This window comes from Heptranchias perlo, chromosome 5 (genome assembly GCF_035084215.1).
Source record: "Heptranchias perlo isolate sHepPer1 chromosome 5, sHepPer1.hap1, whole genome shotgun sequence".
In the NCBI taxonomy this organism is placed as follows: domain Eukaryota; kingdom Metazoa; phylum Chordata; class Chondrichthyes; order Hexanchiformes; family Hexanchidae; genus Heptranchias; species Heptranchias perlo.
In genome coordinates, this window is record NC_090329.1 from 92,978,216 (window position 1) to 93,000,496 (window position 22,281).

The 22,281-nt window shown below is 43.1% G+C and overlaps 1 protein-coding gene across 1 annotated transcript in view; it reads left to right on the forward strand.

Moving 5' to 3' along the window:
- The first annotated feature begins 6,237 nt into the window (after positions 1 to 6,237).
- The window catches only part of LOC137321930 (uncharacterized), a 59,311-nt gene continuing 43,267 nt past the window's right edge, over positions 6,238 to 22,281 (forward strand). The window contains exon 1 of the mRNA XM_067984802.1: positions 6,238 to 6,518. Coding sequence (XP_067840903.1) covers positions 6,440 to 6,518 — 79 coding nt within the window. The 5' untranslated portion in view covers positions 6,238 to 6,439. The remainder of the gene's footprint in view (positions 6,519 to 22,281) is intronic.

Below are 22,281 nucleotides of genomic sequence, written 5' to 3' on the forward strand. Positions count from 1 at the left end.
ATAGGAAACATAGGGCCGAATAATGTGATACTTGGCACACATTGTGTTAATGTTCATTGGGTACTGACTCCCTGTAAATATGGGGTACTGGAGCCTGAGGTCAGCTCAGTACTTCATTCACCTGGCATGCTATTATGTGTCCCATAAGTACCTGTGGCACTCAAATACAGCAATCTCTTGTGCAGTATGTTCATTAAGCCCCAGGTTTGATGTGAATGAGGAACCTTCCCCATAATGGGGATGGAATGGCTGTGCAATACTTCAGACGCACAATGCCCATTCAGAATGGGTACTTTAGGGAGTCCCACATCAAAAAATCAAATTTTGCTTAGGGAGTGGCCATCTCCTTCCAATAAGAACAGACATGCCACTCTCACGGATGTTCCACGAGTCGCATGGACTTGATATCCATCTCACAGTCTCGCTTAAATGTGCTCTAAACGCATGACGAAACCTTGTTCTGTTCAGACCTCATATCTTTACATATTACAATAAATGCCTTTTGACTGAACAAGGAAGGGAATTAATTAAATATTAAATGGTTAGGTTTAAGATGAGAAAATATTTATTTCTGTACCTGCAAACACATAACAAAATTTCTAGGGAAGGCAATGGAAATAAAAATTCGGGGGAGATGTATAATGGGCGCCTGAATCGTTAGCACCTGTTTTACACTATTGTCCAAAGCCAAAATAACCCCCCTAGACCTTTCCTACCTTTGCCTATAAACCCAGTGAGCCTGTTCTAAAAGCGAACAATAATCATAGCGTCCACTTTTCATTATTTCCTGGAGAGTTTGCCTCTCCTTGGAACAAGCTGATTGGCTGCAGTGCAAACCGTACCATTCAGCCTCGCGTGAAGAAAAACAACCGGAGGTAGAGCGAGGGCAAGGGACAGAGAGCTCAACCCGCAGGTGAGGCATGGCTGTTGGAAGCAAGCACTCTGATTATTGAGGGCAGGAGCATTTTTAGATATATCTTTTAAGTATTAATATATTGGTTTGTGAAGACCAAATATAGTTTTCAAGACTGAGATCAACAGATTTTTATTAGGTAAGGGTATCGAAGGGTCTAGATGAAAGGCGGGTAAATGAAGTTGAGCTACAGATCAGCCATGATCTAATTAAATGGCGGAACAGACTCGAGAGGCTGAATGGCTTACTCCTCTTCCTATGTTCCTAAGAGCAGCTGGGTGCCCCCTGGACCCCCAATGGGGCTCTGCCCCTGGACACTGCTGGAGCTCTCTGGCAGCGTCCTGACCCCGGACAAGTTTTGGAGAGTCTATCCCACTGATTTCAATCCTTAAAGGCTGATATCTCTGCACCCTACTTTTGCCACCTCTTCTTTGGCCTCCAATAGCTAATAAATTAAATTTGCCCTTGTGGCCCAATCGCTTAACATGGAAAAACTGGTAATGCTATACAGGCAGCTCATGACCCTTCCGTTTCCGTTGGTGCCTAATAATCCAGCCCCGGAACCCTGTGCTGTTCCCAGTACCTCATGCGCTAAAGAAAACTAATTTTGGCTCAGACACATGTAGCACTTTTCAGTTGTCCCCACAGAGATCTATAATGTATTTATGCTCATTCTTATTAAGAATGGAATTGAAAGTTGTAACTCTGCACACTTCAGCTTTTTAAACCTTATTTCCCTTTCAATGCTTGTACCATGCATCAGCCACATTACCCCTCACAATGCAAGAGTGCATATTTTCAGTTGCATTTGGCTTATAATTACCCAATTTAGAAGTAACAGGCACAATGGAATTCGCATATATCTCCTGTTGAACCAAAATGTGGGAAATGTCAGACCTGATTCTCCCTTCATACAGACTAAAATAACTCATCAAATTTATTCCTTTCTAAACAATTTACAAAATCAAAGATATTGGGCCCGTACAATATGAGATTTAATAAATGTATAGAAAAGGAAACAGTCTAAAAGAGATTAATTTAAGCTTATCAAGCTTCCCTTGGGGCCAGTTCTGGGACAGGAGGGACTGTACAAGCCAGATAAGTTGCACCTGAACAGGGCTGGGAAAAATGTCCTCATGGGGAGGTTAACTAATGGTGTGGGGGAGGGTTTAAACTAATTTGGCGGGGGGGTGGGGGGGGGGGGGAGGGGAACCAGGATGTAGTAGCAGAGAGGAGATATAAGGTGCATAGAAAACTAGAAGGGACTAACAGCAACAAAATAAAGAATAGTGTAGAAAGAGCAGGAATTAGATGAAGGAAGAAAGCAAAGCCGACTAGCATGGTGTTGGAATACATGTGTGTTAATGCACGGAGTGTTACAAATAATGTTGATAAGCTGCAGGCACAAGTTGTCACATGAGGTTATGATATAGTGGCTATAACGGATATCTTGCTTAAAAACAGGCTACAATGTATTCAGGAAGGATAGAGAAGGAAAAAAGAAAGGGGGGGGGGTGGCAATCTTGATCAAGGATAATATTACAGTTCTACAGAGGGACGATATACTAGAGAGTTCAAAGACTGAATCTATTTGGTTAGAGTTAAGGAACAGAAAAGGAGCTGTTACATTGCTTGGTGTTTACCATAGACCCCCAAATAGTGAGAAGGCGATGGAGGAGCAAATGTATAGCCAGATTTCAGAGAAATGTAAAAATAATACAGCAGTAATAATAGCGGACTTCAATTACCCTAATATAGACCGGAGAAAAAACAGAGTAAAGGGCAGGGAGGGTGAAGCATTCCTAAAATGTGTACAGAAGATTTTGCTTAATCAGAATATTTCTAGCTCAACAAGAAAGGGAGCAGTGCTGGTTCTAGTTCTAGGGAATGAATTAGGGCAAGTGGAGTGTGTTTCAATGGGAGAACATCTGGGTAATAGTGATCATAATATGATTAGGTTTAAAGTAGTTATGGAAAGGGATAAAGAAAAATCAAAGATAAAAATACCCAACTAGAAGAGAGCCAATTTCAGTGATTTGAGAAGGGATCTAGCACAGGTGGACAGAAAACAAAGATTGGCCAAGAAAAGAGTAAATGAGCAATGGCAGGCCTTCAAGGCAGAGATAGTTCGGGTACAAACCAAGAATATTCCCATAAGGAGGAAAGATAGGGAATCCAAAGCTAGAACTCCCTGGATAACAAAGGAAATAGAGGTTCAAATAAAACAGAAAAAGGAGGTTTATGACAAATGTCAGGTTCAGAATACAATAGAAAACCAGACAGAATACAGAGTGCAGGGGGAAATTGAAGAAGGATATAAGAAGGGCAAAGGGAGAGTATGAGAAAAGATTAGTTGGTAACATAAAAGGGAACCCAAAAATCTTTCACAAACGTATAGAAAATAAAAGGATAGTTAAAATAATGGTGAGGTTGATTAGGAACAAAAAAGGAAATCTTCTTGTGGGGGCAGAGGGCACGACTGAGGTACTGAATGAGTACTTTGCATCTGTCTTCGCAAAAGAAGAGGATGAAGTTAATGCCACAGTAGAGGAGGAGGGAGTAGAGATATTGGATAGGATAAAAATAGATAGAAAGGAGGTGCTAAATAAGTTGGCATCACTCAAAGTTAACAAGTCACCTGGTCCTGATGGGATGCATCCTAGGTGGCTGAGGGAAGCAAGGGTAGAGATAGAAGAAGCTCTGACCACAATCTTTCAATCCTCTTTGGATATGGGAGCGGTGCCAGAGGACTGGAGGATTGCAAATATTACACCCCTGTTCAAAAAAAGGGATGGGGATAAACCTGGTAACTACAGGCCAATCAGTCTAACGTCAGTGATTAGTACATTTGAAGCTTTACACGACTGGTGGGCAGCGCAGGGACTGGAGTGCATAATAGGTAATAGGAATGACATGGGTGGCCCAGTGTCATCAAAAAAATGGGACACGTTTATAACTAACACACCCGCGCCCCCCCCCCCACCACCTTTTTTTAAGGGGCTTAATTTTTTTTTAAAACTAGCCAGAGGCTGAAAAAATAAATTCTCACTTGGAGAAGCATAGGTTAATAAGGGACAGCCAGCTCTAATTTGTTAAAGGCAATTCGTGTCAAACTAACCTGATTGAGTTCTTTGATGAAGTATCAGAGTGGATTGATGAAGGTAGTGCAGTGGATGTATATATGGACTTTCAAAAGGCATTTGATAAAGTACCACATAACAGATTTATTGGGAAAATAGAAGGACATGGGATTAAAGGGATGGTGGTAACATGGGTACCTAATCAGCTAAGGGATAGGAGGCAGAGAGTAGTGATGAACAGATGTTTTTCTGATTGGAGAGAAGTAGGCAGTGGGGTCCCCCAGGAGTCGGTATTAGGACCATTGCTTTTCTTGTTATATATAAATGACCTGGGCTTGAATATAGGGAGTACAATTTTGAAGTTTGCAGATGTTATAAAACATGGCAACGTAGTAAATAGTGAGGAGGATAGTAGCAGACTTCAGGAGGACTTAGACAGACTGGGGAAATGGGCAGACACATGGCAGATGCAATTTAATGCCAATAAGTATGAAGTGATGCAATTTGGGAGGGCAGTAAATTGTACCATTTTGAGGGGGGTGCAAGAGCAGAGGGACCTGGGGATGCATATTCACAAATCTTTGAAGGTTGGCAGGGCAAGTTGATAAGGCGGTTAAGAAAGTGTACGGGATACTTGGCTTTGTAAATAGGGGTAGTGAATACAAAAACAAGGAAGTCATGCTAAACCTTTATAAATCACCGGTTAGGCCTCAGCTGAAGTATTGTGTACAATTCTGGGAACCACACTCTAGGAAGGATGCCAAGGCCTTGGAGAGGGTGCAGAGGAGATTTATTAGATTGGTACCAGGGATGAGGGACTTCAGTTATGTGGTGAGATTGGAGAAGCTGGGATTGTTCTCCTTAGAGCAGAGAAGATTAAGGGGATGCCTAATAGAGATATTCAAAATTATGAGGGATTTTGATCGAGCAAGTGGGGAGAAATTGTTTCCTCTGGTAAATGGGTCGGTAACCAAAGGTTATAGATTTAAAATAATTGGCAAAAGAACTAGAGGAGAAATTAGGAGAATTTTTTTCACACAGAGGGTTGTTAAGATCTAGAATGCACTACCTGAAAGGGTGGTGGAAGCAGTTTCCCTAGGAACTTTCAAAAGGCGATTGGGCATATACTTGAAGATGACTAATTTGCAGGGTTATGGCGAAAAGACTGGGGTGTGGGATTAAATTGGACAGCTCTTTCGAAGAACCGGCACAGGCATGATAAGCTGAATGGCCTCCTTCTGTGCTGTAAGATTCTAAGGTTTTCTTTAGCTAAAATAGTCAACAAAATATTTTCCCCGTCTCCTCCTGGACAACACTTTGATAATGATGTTCCTTCCACTAAAGGGTTGGTCAGCTATGCTGCAGTCAAGACTTGCAAAACTTCTCACCTTATGGCAGAATCTTAATCTTCCAGATCATATTTTCCTTTATTTTTGAAGAAGAAAAGCAAATACATTTTTGACAATAACAGAAAATGCTGGAAACACTCAGCAGGTCAAGCACGATATGTGGAGACAGAAACCGAGTTAACATTTCAGGTCGATGACCTTTCATCAGAACTGGAAGAAGTTAGAGATCTAACAATTTATAAGCAAGTAGGGAGCCAGGGACAAAGTGGGAATGTGGGGAAGAATAGAGAGGAAGGTCTGGAATGGGGTGGAGGGCAGCCCACTTCTGCAGAGAGGTCACGTCAAGAAATTCTGCCAGTTCTGCTTCACTAGCCCCCAGTGTTAAGTATTCCAGCATAATGCAGGCGTACGTTAGTGCCAGGATCAGAAGTTTCTGAAATCATCTTCGGCCAAGAACAGCTGGACTTTTAACGTAATGGACAAGTGCGGCTTTATAATTCCTGCCCCTTATGAGGTGAGGTAGGTGGGGGCTTCAGTAACGATGGCTCTCCGCCCCCTGTAAATGACCCCCCCAACCCCAGAATTGGGGACAGTGTGCGAGCCATAGCCCAACGGTGGTACAAAAACCTGGGAATTTAGGCTTCAAAACTTTACATAATCTATAAAAATAGGGTTGTAACCAAGGATTATTACCCAAAACGTCAATCTGTCTTTTCTCTTTACAGATGCTAACTGACCTACTGTGTATTTCAAGCATGTTTTGTGGTGGATATTTATTAAAGCTACAAAGCTTGTCCTTGAACCTAGAGGCAGGTTAGTACCGAGACAGTTAACCAGCAGCAGTAGGGATGATGACGTATCGAAAACAACCCACAGTCTTCTGGATGTGTCTCCAATTTTTTGCCGACTTCCTGTTGCGAAAGTTGAGTTTGTATGGAGGGGAGCAGAGACTGACAGGTTGCCGAATAGCCGGACAGTGCCGCCCGCCCGGCGGGTCCCTCCTCCTCGGTCCTGAGTGGACCTCTCGCCAGTGGGGTTCAGTGTGAGTCGGAGCTGAGATCCATGAAGCGGCGGAGAGGCTGAAGACTTTGGTTACAATGTGGAGGAGCGGGGCCCGAGTATCGAGGTTGCTGCTCGCCTTCTGCCTCTGCGGATTGGGTTCGCTCCATGGACAGGGTAAGTGTCCCGTCCAAACCCCTCACTCCAGCACCTTCAGGGTGGGGGGGTTCAAATAACATGACATCTCACCAAAGGAAAAATGGGGATTGGAGGAGGAGAGGAAGGGGGGGGGGAAGTCCCACAGTGCGAGCTTTTTGAACAACCTTACAGTATTTTCCGACTTGGGAATTGATATTGTTTTCAAAGGGGGAAGATTGGATCTCGGGGGGGGGGGGGATTGTAAAATGCAAATTGTAAAGTTACAATATCAGTTTACAAAGGGAGATTGCAGTAGGCTTCACTCCTCTATCCTGCTGGTTAATGTACATTCCCCACCCACCCAGTCCTGGTATTGCCTTTTGTTTAGTTCCTGGCCTCTGCTCGTTGAGTCACGTACAGTAAAGTGGGAGGAAGCCTCATCCACATCCTCTTTCGGCTGTTTTTTTAAAAAGGTTTTTTAATGTTCTGGTTAATTTTTTTTATGTGTGTACGGTAATCTTAATCTGAAGTTTTAGGTGTTCGTTCAATTGCTCAGTGATTATTATTTTTTAGTTCAAATCTGTCAACAACGTAGAAATCTTTTGGGTTTCTAAACGCAGCAGGATTTCAAACAATTTTATTTTAGCTGCTTTTATTTTTAAAGAAGGCCCAATGAGGCTAACTTTTTAATCGAAAAATGCGATCGTTCCTCCTAGGAAATAGAATATTTTAATGGTACAATGGTGGGTGTTTTCAGTACGCCACTTCCTGACGGGAATACTGAACGTAAGAATGAGCACCAAAATATCCCATGTAGATTAGGTAACAAATGTTGAATGCTTGCCAAATCCAGATAAGATCGATAGCATGTATTTAATTTATAGTGGCAAAAGGTTGAATCAATGCAAAAGCTGATTTTTTTTTTGCCACTACCGACACAAATAGTTGGAAATTTGATATTAGTGGCATTGAGGCCCAGTTCAGGGTTCTGTCTTGCTGATTTAATGCCCACTAAACCGAAAGCAGGCAACATGAATTCTATATCATTTCTCTTCTTCCCGCATCAACTGGCTGTATTTTTATAAAAATCAAATCTATTTATATTTTACACGTTGTGCATGCATATATGTAATACATATTTGCAGAATTTTTTTAAGAAATGAATGCAATCATTAGTCCAGTGTTTACCAATAGAAATTACTGACTACAGGTGTGGCCGTGGTGATATCAGTTTAGTCATGTACTAATTTTAGTAGTAATTTGATCCAGGCAGGCTACAGAGTTATACCGCTGCATATAGATCCACCGTTATTGGCCGTAGTTGCTCTATCTAGTGGCACTGGTAATGGCAGGACATTCTTGTAATGCCACTGACAGGATATGGGAGGCCTTTACCTAACCAAGTTCTCTGGAATGTGTAATTTGATCCAGGCAGGCTAGAGTTCAGACAAGAAACAGTGCTAACACTGTTGATTTCAGAGAACAGACAGCGCTGACGCTCCCGAGTTCAGGGATGGCACAGCGCTGACGCTCCCAAGTCCACGGAGGGATTTCAACATGAGGATGAGAATTTTAAAACCAAGGTGTTGCTGGACCTGGAGCCAATGTAGGTCAGCGAGCACAGGGGCGATGGGTGAACAAGACTTGCTGCAAGTTAGGATACGTGCAGCAGAGTTTTGGATGAGCTCAAGTATATTGAGGGTGGAAGATGGGAGGCTGGCTGGCCAGGAGAGCATTGGAATAGTCAAGTCTAGAGGTAACAAAAGCAAGGATGAGGGTTTCAGCAGCAGCTGATGAGCTGAGGCAGGGGCGGAGACAGGCGATGTTACGGAAGTGGAAGTAGGCGGTCTTGGTGATGGAGCGGATATGTGGTCGGAAGCTCATCTGAGGGTCAAATAGGACGCCAAGATTGCAAACGGTCTGGTTCAGCCTCGGACAGTGGCCAGGGAGAGGGACGGAGTCAGCGGCTAGGGAGCAGAGCTTGTGGCGGGAACTGAAGACAATGGCTTCAGTCTTTCTAATATTTAGTTTGAGAAAATTTTGATGCAAGTTCAGGGCTAGGGCAGAGGGAACCGGAGGGGAAGTTTGGCTTGATGGGCTGGGGGAAGGGAGGGAATCAGCAGAGGCAGCTGAACGGATGGTCTCAATCTTAGTGACAAACAAGCCCATGAGCTCCTCGCATTTGTTGTTGGAGTTGAGGGTGGAGAAGGTGGGGAGAGTGGATTAAGAAGATGGTTTGTAGTGAAGAGAAGCTGGGGGTTATCTTTGCATTCCAGGACGATCCTGGAAAAGTGACCAGTTATGGTCAAGGAGAGCAGGACCCATTGGTGCTTTATGTGGTCCAGCCAGATCTGGCAATGAATGGCCAAACCAGTTCTCCGCCATAAACGTTCAAGTCTGCGTCCCTTGGACATAAGGGAGTAGAGATGAGGGCCATACCAAGAGGAACAACCTGGCAGGGTGAGAGAGAGTAATCGTTTTAATGGGGACAAAGGCATCAAAGGGGGAGGTGAGGATGTGATTGAGCAGATCGGTAGCTGCAGAAATATCGTGTTGAATGGAGGGCGAAAGGATAGACAGTTGGGAATTAGAAAGAGCCGTTGTAAGTGACTTGGGGGAGAGTTTTTTTCAGGGGTGGGCACAGAAGGAAGTGGGGTTGGGAGGGGGAAAGGGGATGTGGGAGGAGAGGGATACAAGGAAGTGATCAGAGGTAGCATTTATCCGTGGTTGACATGGTGGGAGTAGAGAGGCCACGTGAGATGGCAAGGTCGAGGGGGTGGCCATGAATTTGTGTAGGGGAGATTATATGGAGGGAGAGATTAAGGAAGAGGGCATGATGAGTTGAGATGGAGGTTGAAATCATAGATTTTGGGGGGGCAGAAATAAGGGAGAAATGAAAGGAGGCATGTCAACAGGAGAGAGGGACCTAGGAGTGGTAAAGAGAAAAGAAGAAAAAAGGGAAAATAGAAGCGATGGGCTCGGGTCCGGAGCGGCAGCCAAAACGCACATGCAAATGGACATGGAAACTCAGTTACGTAGGTGTGGCCACGTAGCAAGATTGGGATAGATGTTCCCTGGTAATAAACAGGGAATAGAGAGGAGACAGTAGAAGGGAATCCAAAGTTAAAGTCAGAGGTCCCATGGTGGGATAAGGTTGACGTTGATGGGGTGGAGTCAGGTTGGAGCATCGACGAACTGATGTCCAGGTTCGGAGACTGGTGTGGAGGGCAAGCCAATAGGTTGCCTCCAATTGCATGCACTCTCATTTTCGTTAACAGTCTCTTATGTGGAACCTTGTCAAGTGCTATCAGCATGATCTAAAAACTCCCACCAAACTCCTGCCTGCTGGAATAAAAGCAGAAAATGCTGGAAAAGCTCAGCAAGTCAGGCAGCATCTGTGGAGAAAGAAACAGAGTTAACGTTTCAGGACGAAGACCTTTCGTCAGAGGAGGAGTGAGGGCTCCACATTGAGCAGCCTCCTGCGTCGCTTTGACTCTGAAAACCCTCAATGCCATGCCAGCCCAGCAGTTAACTCATGGACCCCTTCAATTATGTCACCCCATGAATGGGCACTGGTGGGCTGCTGAAGCTCTCTACTCCCCTTGCCCTTGCCTCTGAGCATGTGTTCTCAGCACAAACTCTTAACCCTCCCAGTGAGCAGTATCTCCCCCACCCCAGGGAGCAGAGTCGCCCCTCCCACCCAGCGCAAGGCCTGTTTAATTTGCTCATTGGTAATTTCACACCCTCTCTCCAATCTCTTACTGCATAGCAAGGAGAATAGTTGATACTGATGCAGTGAGCAGTGCATGTCAAGAACTTGCCATTTTTCTCACTACAGGTGTAGTCACCTCAGCTTTTGGGCTGCCTATAATTTTTGAAAGTTGGTATCATTGCCATGTTACTGCACAAAATGGGCTCTGCACATTTTTACAAATGCAGGGGAGAAGTAATGGTAAATAGCTTTATACTTTAGTAGTTGGCACTGTTGTATGTGTTAAAATGCACCCAATATATTGTAGGTGTAATATTTCCATAGCTGCATTTTTCATGCGAACAGCACATCCAGATTATCAGCAGATGAATGTTTACTTTCCAGTCTTGTCCTGGCTAAATGCAAGCTTTTTGTCGAGGTTGCCATGTCATACACCTCCATCCCTCCAGTAGTGTTTCTGCTTTTCTTGACTTCATTTCTAATGCTTCGCACATTTGCAGACAAGAACTGCAACCCTGATGTTTATCAGCATTGTTTTTATTTCTATTCATATTTCCTTCACTATTGGTTTTCTTAACCTCTCTTATTTGCCCCAAGTTATATCTCCCTCTACCCCCCCTTAAGATAGCTATTTTAGAATGCTTTGCCACTTCATTATACTTAATCTTAGCTTTTTCTTCTATGATCCCCTTCACAAGGGTGAATTCCTTTCAACATTTGTGTCTCCCTTACATGCCTCCCAGGGCTGTGAATCAGCTAGGACACTTTTGCACCGATGTTTAAAATCGCCGGCAGTACTGCTCACAGGTAGCCTGGGTCCTGATTGGGGACCACTGTCCCGCTGTTCAGGTGCAGTGGTCCGTCCCACTATGAGGCTTTCAGCTGCATATTCACCCCACGATCTGCAGACTCAATCGTCGAACCCATGATAAACTGCAAGGCAACACAGGCTGAAATTCTCAAATTGAGTTGATGCAGGATTCACAAAATATACAACTGGCACAGTACGAATTTAACTGATGCTGGATTCATGAAAGAAACATATGATACAGAAAGAATTACATGAAATTTATTGGCACGGGACTCATGAGACAAACAATTTTTTAAAATTCATCCATGGGATGTGGGCATCACTGGCAAGGCCAGCATTTATTGCCCATCCCTAATTGTCCTTGAGAAGGTGGTGGTGAACCGCCTTCTTGAACCACTGCAGTCCGTGTGGTGAAGCTTCTCCCACAGTGCTGTTAGGTAGGGAGTTCCAGGATTTTGACCCAGCGACGATGAAGGAACGGCGATATATTTCCAAGTCGGGATGGTGTGTGACTTGTAGGGGAACGTGCAGGTGGTGTTGTTCCCATGTACCTGCTGTCCTTGTCCTTCTAGGTGGTAGAGGTCGTGGGTTTAGGAGGTGCTGTCGAAGAAGCCTTGGCGTGTCACCAGTGATGAAGGGAGTGGATGTTTAGGGTGGTGGATGGAGTACCAATCAAGCGGGCTGTGTTGTCCTGGATGGTGTCGAGCTTCTTGAGTGGTGTTGGAGCTGCACTCATCTAGGCAAGTAGAGAGTATTCCATCACACACCTGACTTGTGCCTTGTAGATGGTGGAAAGTCTTTGGGGAGTCAGGAGGTGAGTCACTCGCTGCAGAATACCCAGCCTCTTACCTGCTCTTGTAGCCACAGTATTTATGTGGTTGGTGGTCCAGTTAAGTTTCTGGTCAATGGTGACCCCCAGGATGTGATGGTGGGGGATTTGGCAATGGTAATGCCGTTGAATGTCGAGGGGAGGTGGTTGGATTCGCTTGTTGGAGATGGCCATTGCCTGGAACTTGTTTGGCGCGAATGTTACTTGCCATTTATCAGCCCATGCTTGGATGTTGTCCAGGTCTTGCTGCATGCGGGCACAGACTGCTTCATTATTTGAGGGGTTGCGAATGGAACTGAACACTGTGCAATCATCAGCGAACATTTCCATTTCTGACCTTCTGATGGTGTGAAGGTCATTGATGAAGCAGCTGAAGATGGTTGGGCCTAGGACACTGCCCTGAGGAACTCCTGCAGCAATGTCCTGGGGCTGAAATGATTGGCCTCCAACAACCACTACCACCACCAAAATAGTTACATAGTATGACTTTCATGGATTTAATAGATACAGGAGGGTCCCCACTGTGATAAAGTCACTGCGAACCATTGCAGCATTTGTTTCTCGTGGCCTTTTCTTATTGAAATGTCCCAAGCCTTTTGACCCCCTTGGATGGCCTCATTGTTTAACAGACGACAATTTACAACCTTCAAGTGCCTGGAGGCGAAATTGACCTGAGCCCCGAGAGGTTCCGTGTGCGGAGAAGTCCGGGGGCCATACACTAGTTGCAGCCCTCTCTTGTGCTGGGCCAGGTGAGGCATCAGTCAGTCCCTCCCCGTGTGACTTGGAGGAGAATGTGCAAGTGGTGTTGTTCCCATGTGCCTGCTGCCCTTGTCCTTCTAGGTGATAGATGTTGCGGGTTTGGGAGGTGCTGTCGAAGAAGCCTTGGTGAGTTGCTGCAGTGCATCCTGTGGATGGTACATACTGCAGCCACGGCGCACTGGTGGTGAAGGGAGTGAGTGTTCAGGGTGGTGGATGGGGTGCCAATCAAGCAACTTGGAAGGACAAGGGCAGCAGGCACATGGGAACAACACCATCTGCACGTTCCCCTCCAATTCACACACCATCCCGACTTGGAAATATATCGCCGTTCTTTCATCGTCGCTGGGTCAAAATCCTGGAACTCCCTACCTAACAGCACTGTGGGAGAACTTTCCCCACACGGACTGCAGCGGTTCAAGAAGGCGGCTCACCACCACCTTCTCGAGGGCAATTAGGGATGGGCAATAAATGCTGGCCTTGCCAGCGATGCCCACATCCCATGAACGAATCAAAAAAAAAAGACTGAAGGGGAGGGGAAGCTACAGAATACTCTCCAAACAGACCTTCTGCAGTTGTCACGTGGATGCTATTTGAGGGAATCCCATTGCTATATTTTGTCCTAATGCATCCACCCCAATGAAATGGATGTGAACAGGGCTCTTGAATTGTGATAATTTTAAAAACAAATCAAAATCTCACTGGTATCAGATTGATGAAGAGTAAAATATGCACTTAATTACACAACGCTTTTTTTCTGTAGCGTAACCACCACCAAACAACAAAACTCTGGGAGTGTTGATTCCACACTATTGCTTAATAATTGATCACAATTTTGTCTCCTGACTCTACAGTACCGTTTTTGTACTATTTTGCTTTCTGTAAAATAGTTCTTTTGAGCAACAAAGTTGCCAAACCAATTAGTATTTCAAGAACTAGTAATTACACCATAAGCAACATTTTATCAGCCAGATTTTGAATTAGGAGTTTTATATATTTAAATATCAGTTCTAGATCTCTACAGAACTCTACTTAACAAAAAAACTGGAGTTTAACTCGACAGAGGATCAAAACACACATTTTGGGCACCAGTTCAAGAGTAACCATATGTTTACATTTAATGGGGCTGTGATTTGCCAGTTAGCCCCAAGTGGCTAGGACATATTTGTGTAAAACTTAAAAACATGTAACTGTCCCATGGCTGCAACAATGTGTTGTTGTTCAGGCTTTTCCCAATACACTCTTCACTCTCAAGTATCAAGGTGTCCCATAGGCCAGTGTTGTTTAATACGTTAGCCACTAGCCACATGTGGCTAATTGTATTTCTGATTAGTTAATAGTAATAGACACCATTGTTGGGAATGTGATCTCGATACTCATTTGCACGGTGTATGCGTGTGTTCTATATCCTCTTTGCGCATTTGTTGGTAAAATAGATGAAAAGCAGAGTGCAAGTGTTTTTTCATCGTTGAGTTCTTCATTTCCTTGGTTACTGAATGGTGGTAGATACAGGCGAAGTACATTTACCCATACTGTGTGTAGGGCATTTTCTACTAAAATTTGTGCACTTGGCTAAAACAGTGTCGCTGTAGCCACACCTGGTGGCTAGTCAGTGATTCCTATTGGACAATCCTGCCATAAGCAGATCCATGCTTCCTGTGAACCGAAACTAGTGCACCTCGAGTGGAGTTCCAGGTGTCCAGGACGCCAGCTGGAAGCAGGTGTGAGGGCCCTTGACTCTGCAAATCTAGGTCCTAACGCCTGTTTCAGGACCCGGTTCAAAACGCATCATCAACTGGGCAGTGCATGTGCAGTTTTTCCAGGCCTGCAGCGACTTAACCAGTGGTCCTCACAGTGATCGCTGGAGGCCACTCACAGGAAGATAAGTGACTTTTTTTATACCTTTATGTTTCTGTGGAGCCAGGAGGGGCAGGAGCGTTGCAGTCGTTACCTCCATTGCGTGCCGGTTTCTGGTGCCCCACGACTTTCTTCCCCCCCCCCCACCAAACTCTTTTTCTTAATATGTTTTTACATCTTTCACCTGGTGGGTGGGAAGTGAAATCCAACTGCCCTCTCTATCTGGGGAATTGCTTATTGTATCTGGCATGCATTAAATGTTAAGCGAACCAGACAATTTCATTTACACATGCAGCTATCTGTAAGGCACTACCATTGTTGTCTACCTTTCTAGACAATTGATTTGAGTTTCAGCTCTCAATTGATGAGAACCTGACTGAGTAGGTTGCACTGTACATTGATATAATAGTACATTATGACCTTTTCTTCCAATACTGTAAACGACATGTATCACACAACAACATAGGAACAGGAGCAGGCCATTCAATCCCTCGAGCCTGTTCTGTTATTCAGTTAGATCACGGTTGATCTGTACCTCAACTCCATTTACCCACCTTTGTTCCATATCCCTTGACACCCACACCTAATAAAAAATCTAGCGATCTCAGACTTGAAAATTTGAACTGACTCAGTATCCACAGCCTTTTGGGGGAGCAAGTTCCAGATTTCCACTACCCTCTGTGTGGAAAAAGTGCCTCCTGATTTCACTCCTGAATGGCCTAGCTCTAATTTTAAGATTGTGCCTCCTTGTTCTGGATTCCCTACCAGAGGAAATAGTTTCTCTGTATCTACCCTATCGAATCCCATTATGATTTTAAACACCATGATTATAGAACCCCTCGACCTTCTAAACTCAAGATAATATAAGCCAAGTTTAATCAACAGGTCCTCATATAATTTAACCCTTTTAACCCTGGTATCATTGTGGTGAATCGGCAATGTACCCCTTCCAAGGCTAATATATCCTTCCTGAGGTGTGGTGCCCAGAACAGAATGCAGTACTCCAGATGGGGTCTGATCAATGCTCTGTGCAACTGAAGCATCACTTCCTCACTCCCAAAATTTTGTAGAAGTAACTACAACAAAAATATAGCATCCCAAGTATAATACCAAAAAGTATAAACTATTAGTCACACCAGCTGCAGGTGGTGCTGCATCAATTGATGTCATTCTGTTGTGTAATGATTCAACAGGAAATTTAAACTTGATATGCCACATTTTATCACATGCCAACATGTGGTAAAATCTAATGAGTCAGGCTCTCATTCTACAACGTGACTGGGGAAACATAAGGGAACTATTGAATGGCAAACGAATGGGGCCCGCCGCTCGTTAGATTTGTGCTTACCCATAAACTTTTCTTGGTTTCTTCACAGCAAGTTCCTCTATAGTGCATCTGGGACCTGTGTGAACGGGGCAAGCAACTGTCTGTCCCCATAACCAATCGGATTGAAGCATGTTAATAAGCCATACAGAGCCTGAACCAGGAAGTATAAGTTGGAATTCTAAATTCAATTTTAGATCGGGTACAGAAAGCAAAATAAGAGAGGGTAAGAAATATTGAATTAAGAGACAAAGAAAAATTAAAATTAAATTTTTTTTAAAATGTCCAATAACAATTAAAATCCGAAGGAATGAGATTCTACACTTGTTAAAGTTAATTTTCAGTGCTAGAGAGGTTGTTTGGCAGTCATTAAGACTTACCATGCTGTTAAAAGTGTGCTTAGACTTAAATAACTTGACATACCTTTTTGTGGTGAGACTACTTCGTATCCATCAGGGCAGTGCAGGAACGTCACACCATTCCATTCATCGGAACGGTGAGTCAGCTGGCGAGATGTCCTTTCCGCGAAGTTTACAGGGGAGCAGGGCATCTTGTAGAGCAACTTCCGGATTTCCATGTTTAACTGTGCATGTGCAGTTGCCAGAAGTTGCTGTACCATTTGCACTGAAATAATGGTGAGCCCTGTTAGCCGTGCCATTAATTTCAGAGCAAAATCCGGCCTATTGAGTGTCAGATTATTCACCCCACCAGTTGATAATTCACACGTAGGCTTGTGTACTTTTCTCCCTGTTTAGTGGTTCCTAAATGTACCTCCTCCTAAACATGATTATTAGCATCTCTTTAATATTACACCACAGTACTTCTGTGACTTGTGTTTGAGCAGCTTGTACAGTTTTAATCTGATAATTGTATCTTCCCAAATTTCTCGTTGGCTTTGTTTAAATAGGGTCAGACCACATTTGACTTTGGAAGCAGATACTTTCAACATGACCCTGACCATTCCTGCTTGGTGTGCAGTAATGGTAGCAGGATTAAAATTTTGTGTACAGTCACATAATTGGTTCCCCTTCCTTCCCTTCTATGGACATTTATGCACTGTCTTAGAGAAACATCTTGTTCTTTTGTTAACTGGCAGAATTGAGTGAATGAACCTTTTAATGCTGCTCATTCTTGCCAAGAATTAATGTATCTCCTTTCGGTGAGTTTAATAACACAGTCAAGACACAAGCTTTTCTGCTGATAAACAGCTAGCTGTAAAATGCAGCCTGGCATCCCTGCCAGTCCTACTCTGCACTTCAAGCAATAATGCAGTTAATTGCAACACATCTGTTATCATATCAACACATCAGCATCATATCTAATATAAGACTATTTGCTAATACAAATTAAAGCAAAAAATGATAAATCTGGTTTTGTTTTATTGCAATATTATGGCACTGAGATGCAAATCTGAAAATGTAGAAGTAACACTATATTTTAATCTATTTTCCATTAACCTGTTTTGTAAATGCATTCTTTATTTTAATTTTGCTTTGTATTATATATTTATTTATTACTTTGCTTTCCATTGTTTTGTTGATTTAGATTAGCACCATAATTAACGTAAAGATGCAGTTTAAGAATCCATGAAGTGGCTCAGACTGTCAATTGGTTATCATAATCTTCTCTAGTGTTCAGAGTTTTATAGCTTAAACATATGGAGGATGTTGCTGTCCTGGAGTTGACCATTAAATGATTTTTTTAAAAATAGCCATAGCTACTGATTTAATCTAATGAGTATTGTACTATAATAATGATTTGTATTAAAGTTGCATTCCTTTTCCTGTAGGTGTTTTACTGCATTATTTTCATGTCAACTGTAAAAGTTAGTAATCAACATGGTTATTGTGGTTATTACAATATGTGACCTACTTCACAAAAGTTGAAATAATCAGTTCTAGTTTGCAGACAACATTTTAAGCAAAACCACTTAAATGTATGAACTTTGTGTTGTTGATCTTGCACTGCAGGAACTGGTTTGACATCAATATAATTCTTCAAGGAGTGTGAGCAGAGCAGTGTACAGTTATACTGCTAGTTTGCACCACTCTAATCAGAGAAACCAGAGCACTGTGCACATGTATGAATGCCCAATGTTCCTCTCAAAGTCTCCAACTGCTGGTGAAATTTTTAACATTATAAAAATGACCATCCTATCTGCTCTTGTTTAAAACTTAAAGGTTTCAAAACTTACAGCACAGAAGTTATTCAGTTCTTTGTGCTTGTCCTGGTGCTATTTCTTCAATTGGAATTATCTGCTGTAATCACAATTCCCTGCCCTTTCTCTGTATCCTTTTAATATTTCAAGTACTCATCAAATTCCCAGTTTTAAATTATATAGACCTAGCCAGTTGTGCTAAAGCATCTCAGAGCCCATTTTTCTCTGCCCAAAGCCCTGCGTGTGTCTATTCTCAAGCAGTGAGAGGGAGGATTGGAATGGAGACCCATAACACCTGGTTTCTGCTCCATTTGCGCTGGGTGCAGGAGTAATATCATAATGCCTCCTGCATCATTTTCCAGGATATCGTTGAACAAACAACTGCCTCAAGGATTACCCACATAAAATGGCCTTTGGAGGTTTCAGAGCTGCCCTTTCAGATAGAAGGATGTGTACAGAAGCAGCCAGCAACCTCTTCCCAATACTATACTTTGTTCTTTGGTACAGTGGGTCTACAGTCCGGGCAGCTAGAAGGCCAAAAATCCACTTGGAATTTGCACATTGCTGCAGGTGTTCAAGCCTGTAGCAGTGCACAGTTTCCCTCCCCTGATTTGGAATAAGTGCTGATTAAGCAAACCTGAAAACCCACCCAGTCTCAGTCAAGGTTTAAGTGACACACGTGTGAAAGTCCCACGACCAGACTTGCACTGAGGCAATCTATAATATTTCCTCCTTTTTGTTTTTCAAGCAACAATCCTAAGTCTATTCCCCCATGTTACTGATTGCCAACCATTGGAAACAACATATCAATCTTTACCCTCTCAAAACTTTTCATAATTTTGAAAAGCTCTTTTAGATCTCCCTTAGCTTTGTCCAGTCCCCTGAAAAAGAACTCTAAGTTTTCTTATCTGTCTTCATAATTAAAACTTCTCATTCCTGGAATCTTTACTGTATGCTTTCTAATATCCTTCCTATAATGAGGTACCAAGGACTATCTGCAATACTCCAATCAATATCTTGTACAGATTCATCAGCATTTCCTTGCTTTTACGTTCACTACCTTCTATGTATAAAACCCAGAATCTTTTTTGCTTTTTATGGCCTTTTCTACCTGTGTATTCATCTAGGCATCTACCACCCTAGATCTCTTTGTTCTTCTACTGTTTGTGGAATACTTTCTTCCCACTGTTTTATCCCAATACTTCACATTTTTTTGCATTGCATTGTCTCAGGCACCGATTTGACCGCTTTGCAAACCTGTCTATGTTCTCTTTCAGTCTCCTACGTTGTTCCTTGATTTGCCTCTAAATTTGATCTTGGCAAATTTCTATCATTCTTCTTGTACCAATATCCAAAGCATTTATATAAAGGGGAAACAGAAATGGCCCCAACACAAATGTCAGGGGCATCAATCTAATCTTGACTGTTGACATAATTTCTGCTTCAACCACTAATCGTGGACGTGAATTCCACAGCCTCACAGCTCCCTGTGTGGAAAAAGTTTCTCCTGCCCTTACTGGAAACAGTCTGCTTCTATCTACCCTGTCCCATTGGATTATATCGCCCATAATCTGCGATGTTCTAATAAACAAAGACCCTTTTTTCATCTCTTTCTTTGTATTTGTCTTTCTTCATACTACGTAGCATTCTAGTGAATCTGCATTGTACCATCTCTAAAACCTCAAATATCCTTCCTTTAGTTTGCAGCCCAACACTGTACACACTACTCTAACTGAGGTCTTATATAGCTCATCATTACACCGTGGCTTTTCTGCTCTGTACCTCTTATGATAAAACCTAGAATTCTGTTAGCTTATTTTACAGCCTTATTGACCTGAGGTGCTGCCTTTAATGTTCTGTGAACCAGTGCCCCCAAGACCCTCTGCTTTTCCACAGCACCAAACCATCGTCCATTCAGAACATAATTACTGCTGTTACTTTTTTTTTACCAAAATGCATCACCTAACATTTACTGACATTGAATTCCAATCTGCCACTTATTAGCCCATTCACCCATCCAATCGATATCTCTTTGCAATTTCCTTTGGTCTTCTAAAGAAGTAACTATACCTCATATTTTGGTATCATCAGAAAATGTTGACACCACTTCACTTCATTTAGGCCTGTATTGAAATCATTGATATATACAGTGAATAGAAGTGGCCCCAAAACTGAACCACAAGAGACCACTACCTACCCCAACCACTCTGGGAAAAACTGCCCTTAAAGCCAGTCTACTATCAATTTTTAATACAGTTTGCTATCCTACCCCTAATTCTGTACCCCTTAATTTTCTCTAGTAATCTCCCATGTGGTACCTTATCAAAGGCTTTTCTAAATTCCATGTACACCACATCCAGCCCATTTCCCCCATCTACCACATCTGTTACCTCCTCAAAAAATTCTGAGGTTTGTCAAACAAGACCGTCCCTTTTGAAATCCATGGTAGCTACTTCTAAGCATTTTGATTTTACCTAGATACATGGTAATTTCATCCTTAATTAAAGACTCTCAAATTTTCCCTATGATAGCAGATCAGTAGTCCATTTTACGCCCCACCTGATTTTCTTTTCCTACCTTATTGCTTTCCCCTTTCTTGAATGAGTTATGAATGAATAACATTTGACCCCCTCGTCTGATTGCTGTTTGTAAGATCTTGCTGTGTGCAAATTGGCTGCTGTATTTGCCTACAAAAGTAGCGATTGCACTTCAAATGTAATTCATTGGCTTTGAAACACTTTGAGACATACTGAGGATGTTAAAGGTGCTACATAATTGCAAGCTCTTTCTTTTCAGTATATCACTTGCCTCTTGAAAATCTAATTTCTGCTTCAATCTTTCTAATTTTTCACATAACCTCAACCTTTGATGCAGTCCCTATACTCCTAGCACACAGCTGCAACTGGTGCAAGACCACTTCCCCAAGTGGTTTTGTACTGCTAGAAAAACGCTAAATGTAGTGACTTCAGTACAGTTGCACTGTGCATCTCCTATTATTGAGATGAAACTGTTTATACTGCATATCTTGCAAAATAGTCTCATAAGTATTGTACTCTTTTATACTTTTGCTTTAGATAACAAGCTGAAATATAAACCGCACGCCCTGCCCTTTGTATATGTGAAGTAATTTATTGGGTGACTGTTGCTTCGAGTGCTATATAATTTGTCCATTTAATTTTTCTTGTATTAAAGTCTGTACGTATAAGTAGGATTCTGGTATCTGGTTTTCAAGTTGATTTTTTGCAATTTTTTTGTTCTGTTGTTGGATTCATTTTTCTTTTTTAAAATAAAAATTGGAGCAAAATCAGATGGAAACATTAAGTATTAAATGGTCAATGGAGGACAGAGGAAAACGCACATTTTTGTTTTATTTCAGTATTAATGAATAAACCCCAATTATGTTTATTTTTGTTGGAGTAGGGTGGAGTTAATGGTTTAACCTGAAACTCAGCCCGAACATGGGGACAAAGTCAAATATCTGACTGTTAATCATAAGTGAATTCTATCAAATACACTAAAAGTTGATCTGCCTTTTACTTCCACCAGACTCCTGCGGCTTGGGCCATTGGGGCATGCTCCACTTTGCTGGCTTTTCATGCTTCCCTCTCCACTTAGCTATCCTGCTTTAACTATTCATACATTCAGATATGATGGGCTCGATTTTAGCACCCGCGATTGGGTGCGTTCCTGGTGGGGGGGGGGGGGCTACGAAATTCAGGGATTCCCGGGGCGGGGCGGGAGCCTGGCTCCGACCCACCCCATTTCCGGGTTTCCCACTGACGCGCTGACATGCGCGCGCAGCCTCCGCATATGGGACTCCCGTCAGCAATTAAAGCCGGCGGGCTGCCACTTAAGGTATTTATTGAGGTATTTCAGGTCGTTTAGAGACCTGATTAACATGATATTTTAGGAGGGTTGGAATTTTCCCCCGTACTGGGGGAAACACTCCCAGTTCAAATGGACGTGTTGCAGCCATCAGCCTGTGGCAGCTGCAAAGGTCCATTTGACAGGTGACGGAGGGGGAGACCCTCACTCATTGCAGGAGGCCACTCTGTCACTTTGGACAAAGTTTGGCCTCCACCACCCTCCTCCTAACAATAAAATTCACCAACTTGCACACTTACCCCGGTGTTCAGACACCTTGCGGACCCCCTCAGATGTACATCTTCCTGATGGGGGCTGCCGTAGTTGAAGTCATGACCTCCTCAGAGGGCGAACAGCATCACCAGCCTCGCCGGCCACGCCATCCACCTCTGAGCTAAACAACGCAATGCTGTGACACATCCACCTGCACAGCAGGAGGGAGGGCAACCGCAGAGAGAGATGTGTCGCAGAGGGCACTACCCTCGCCACAG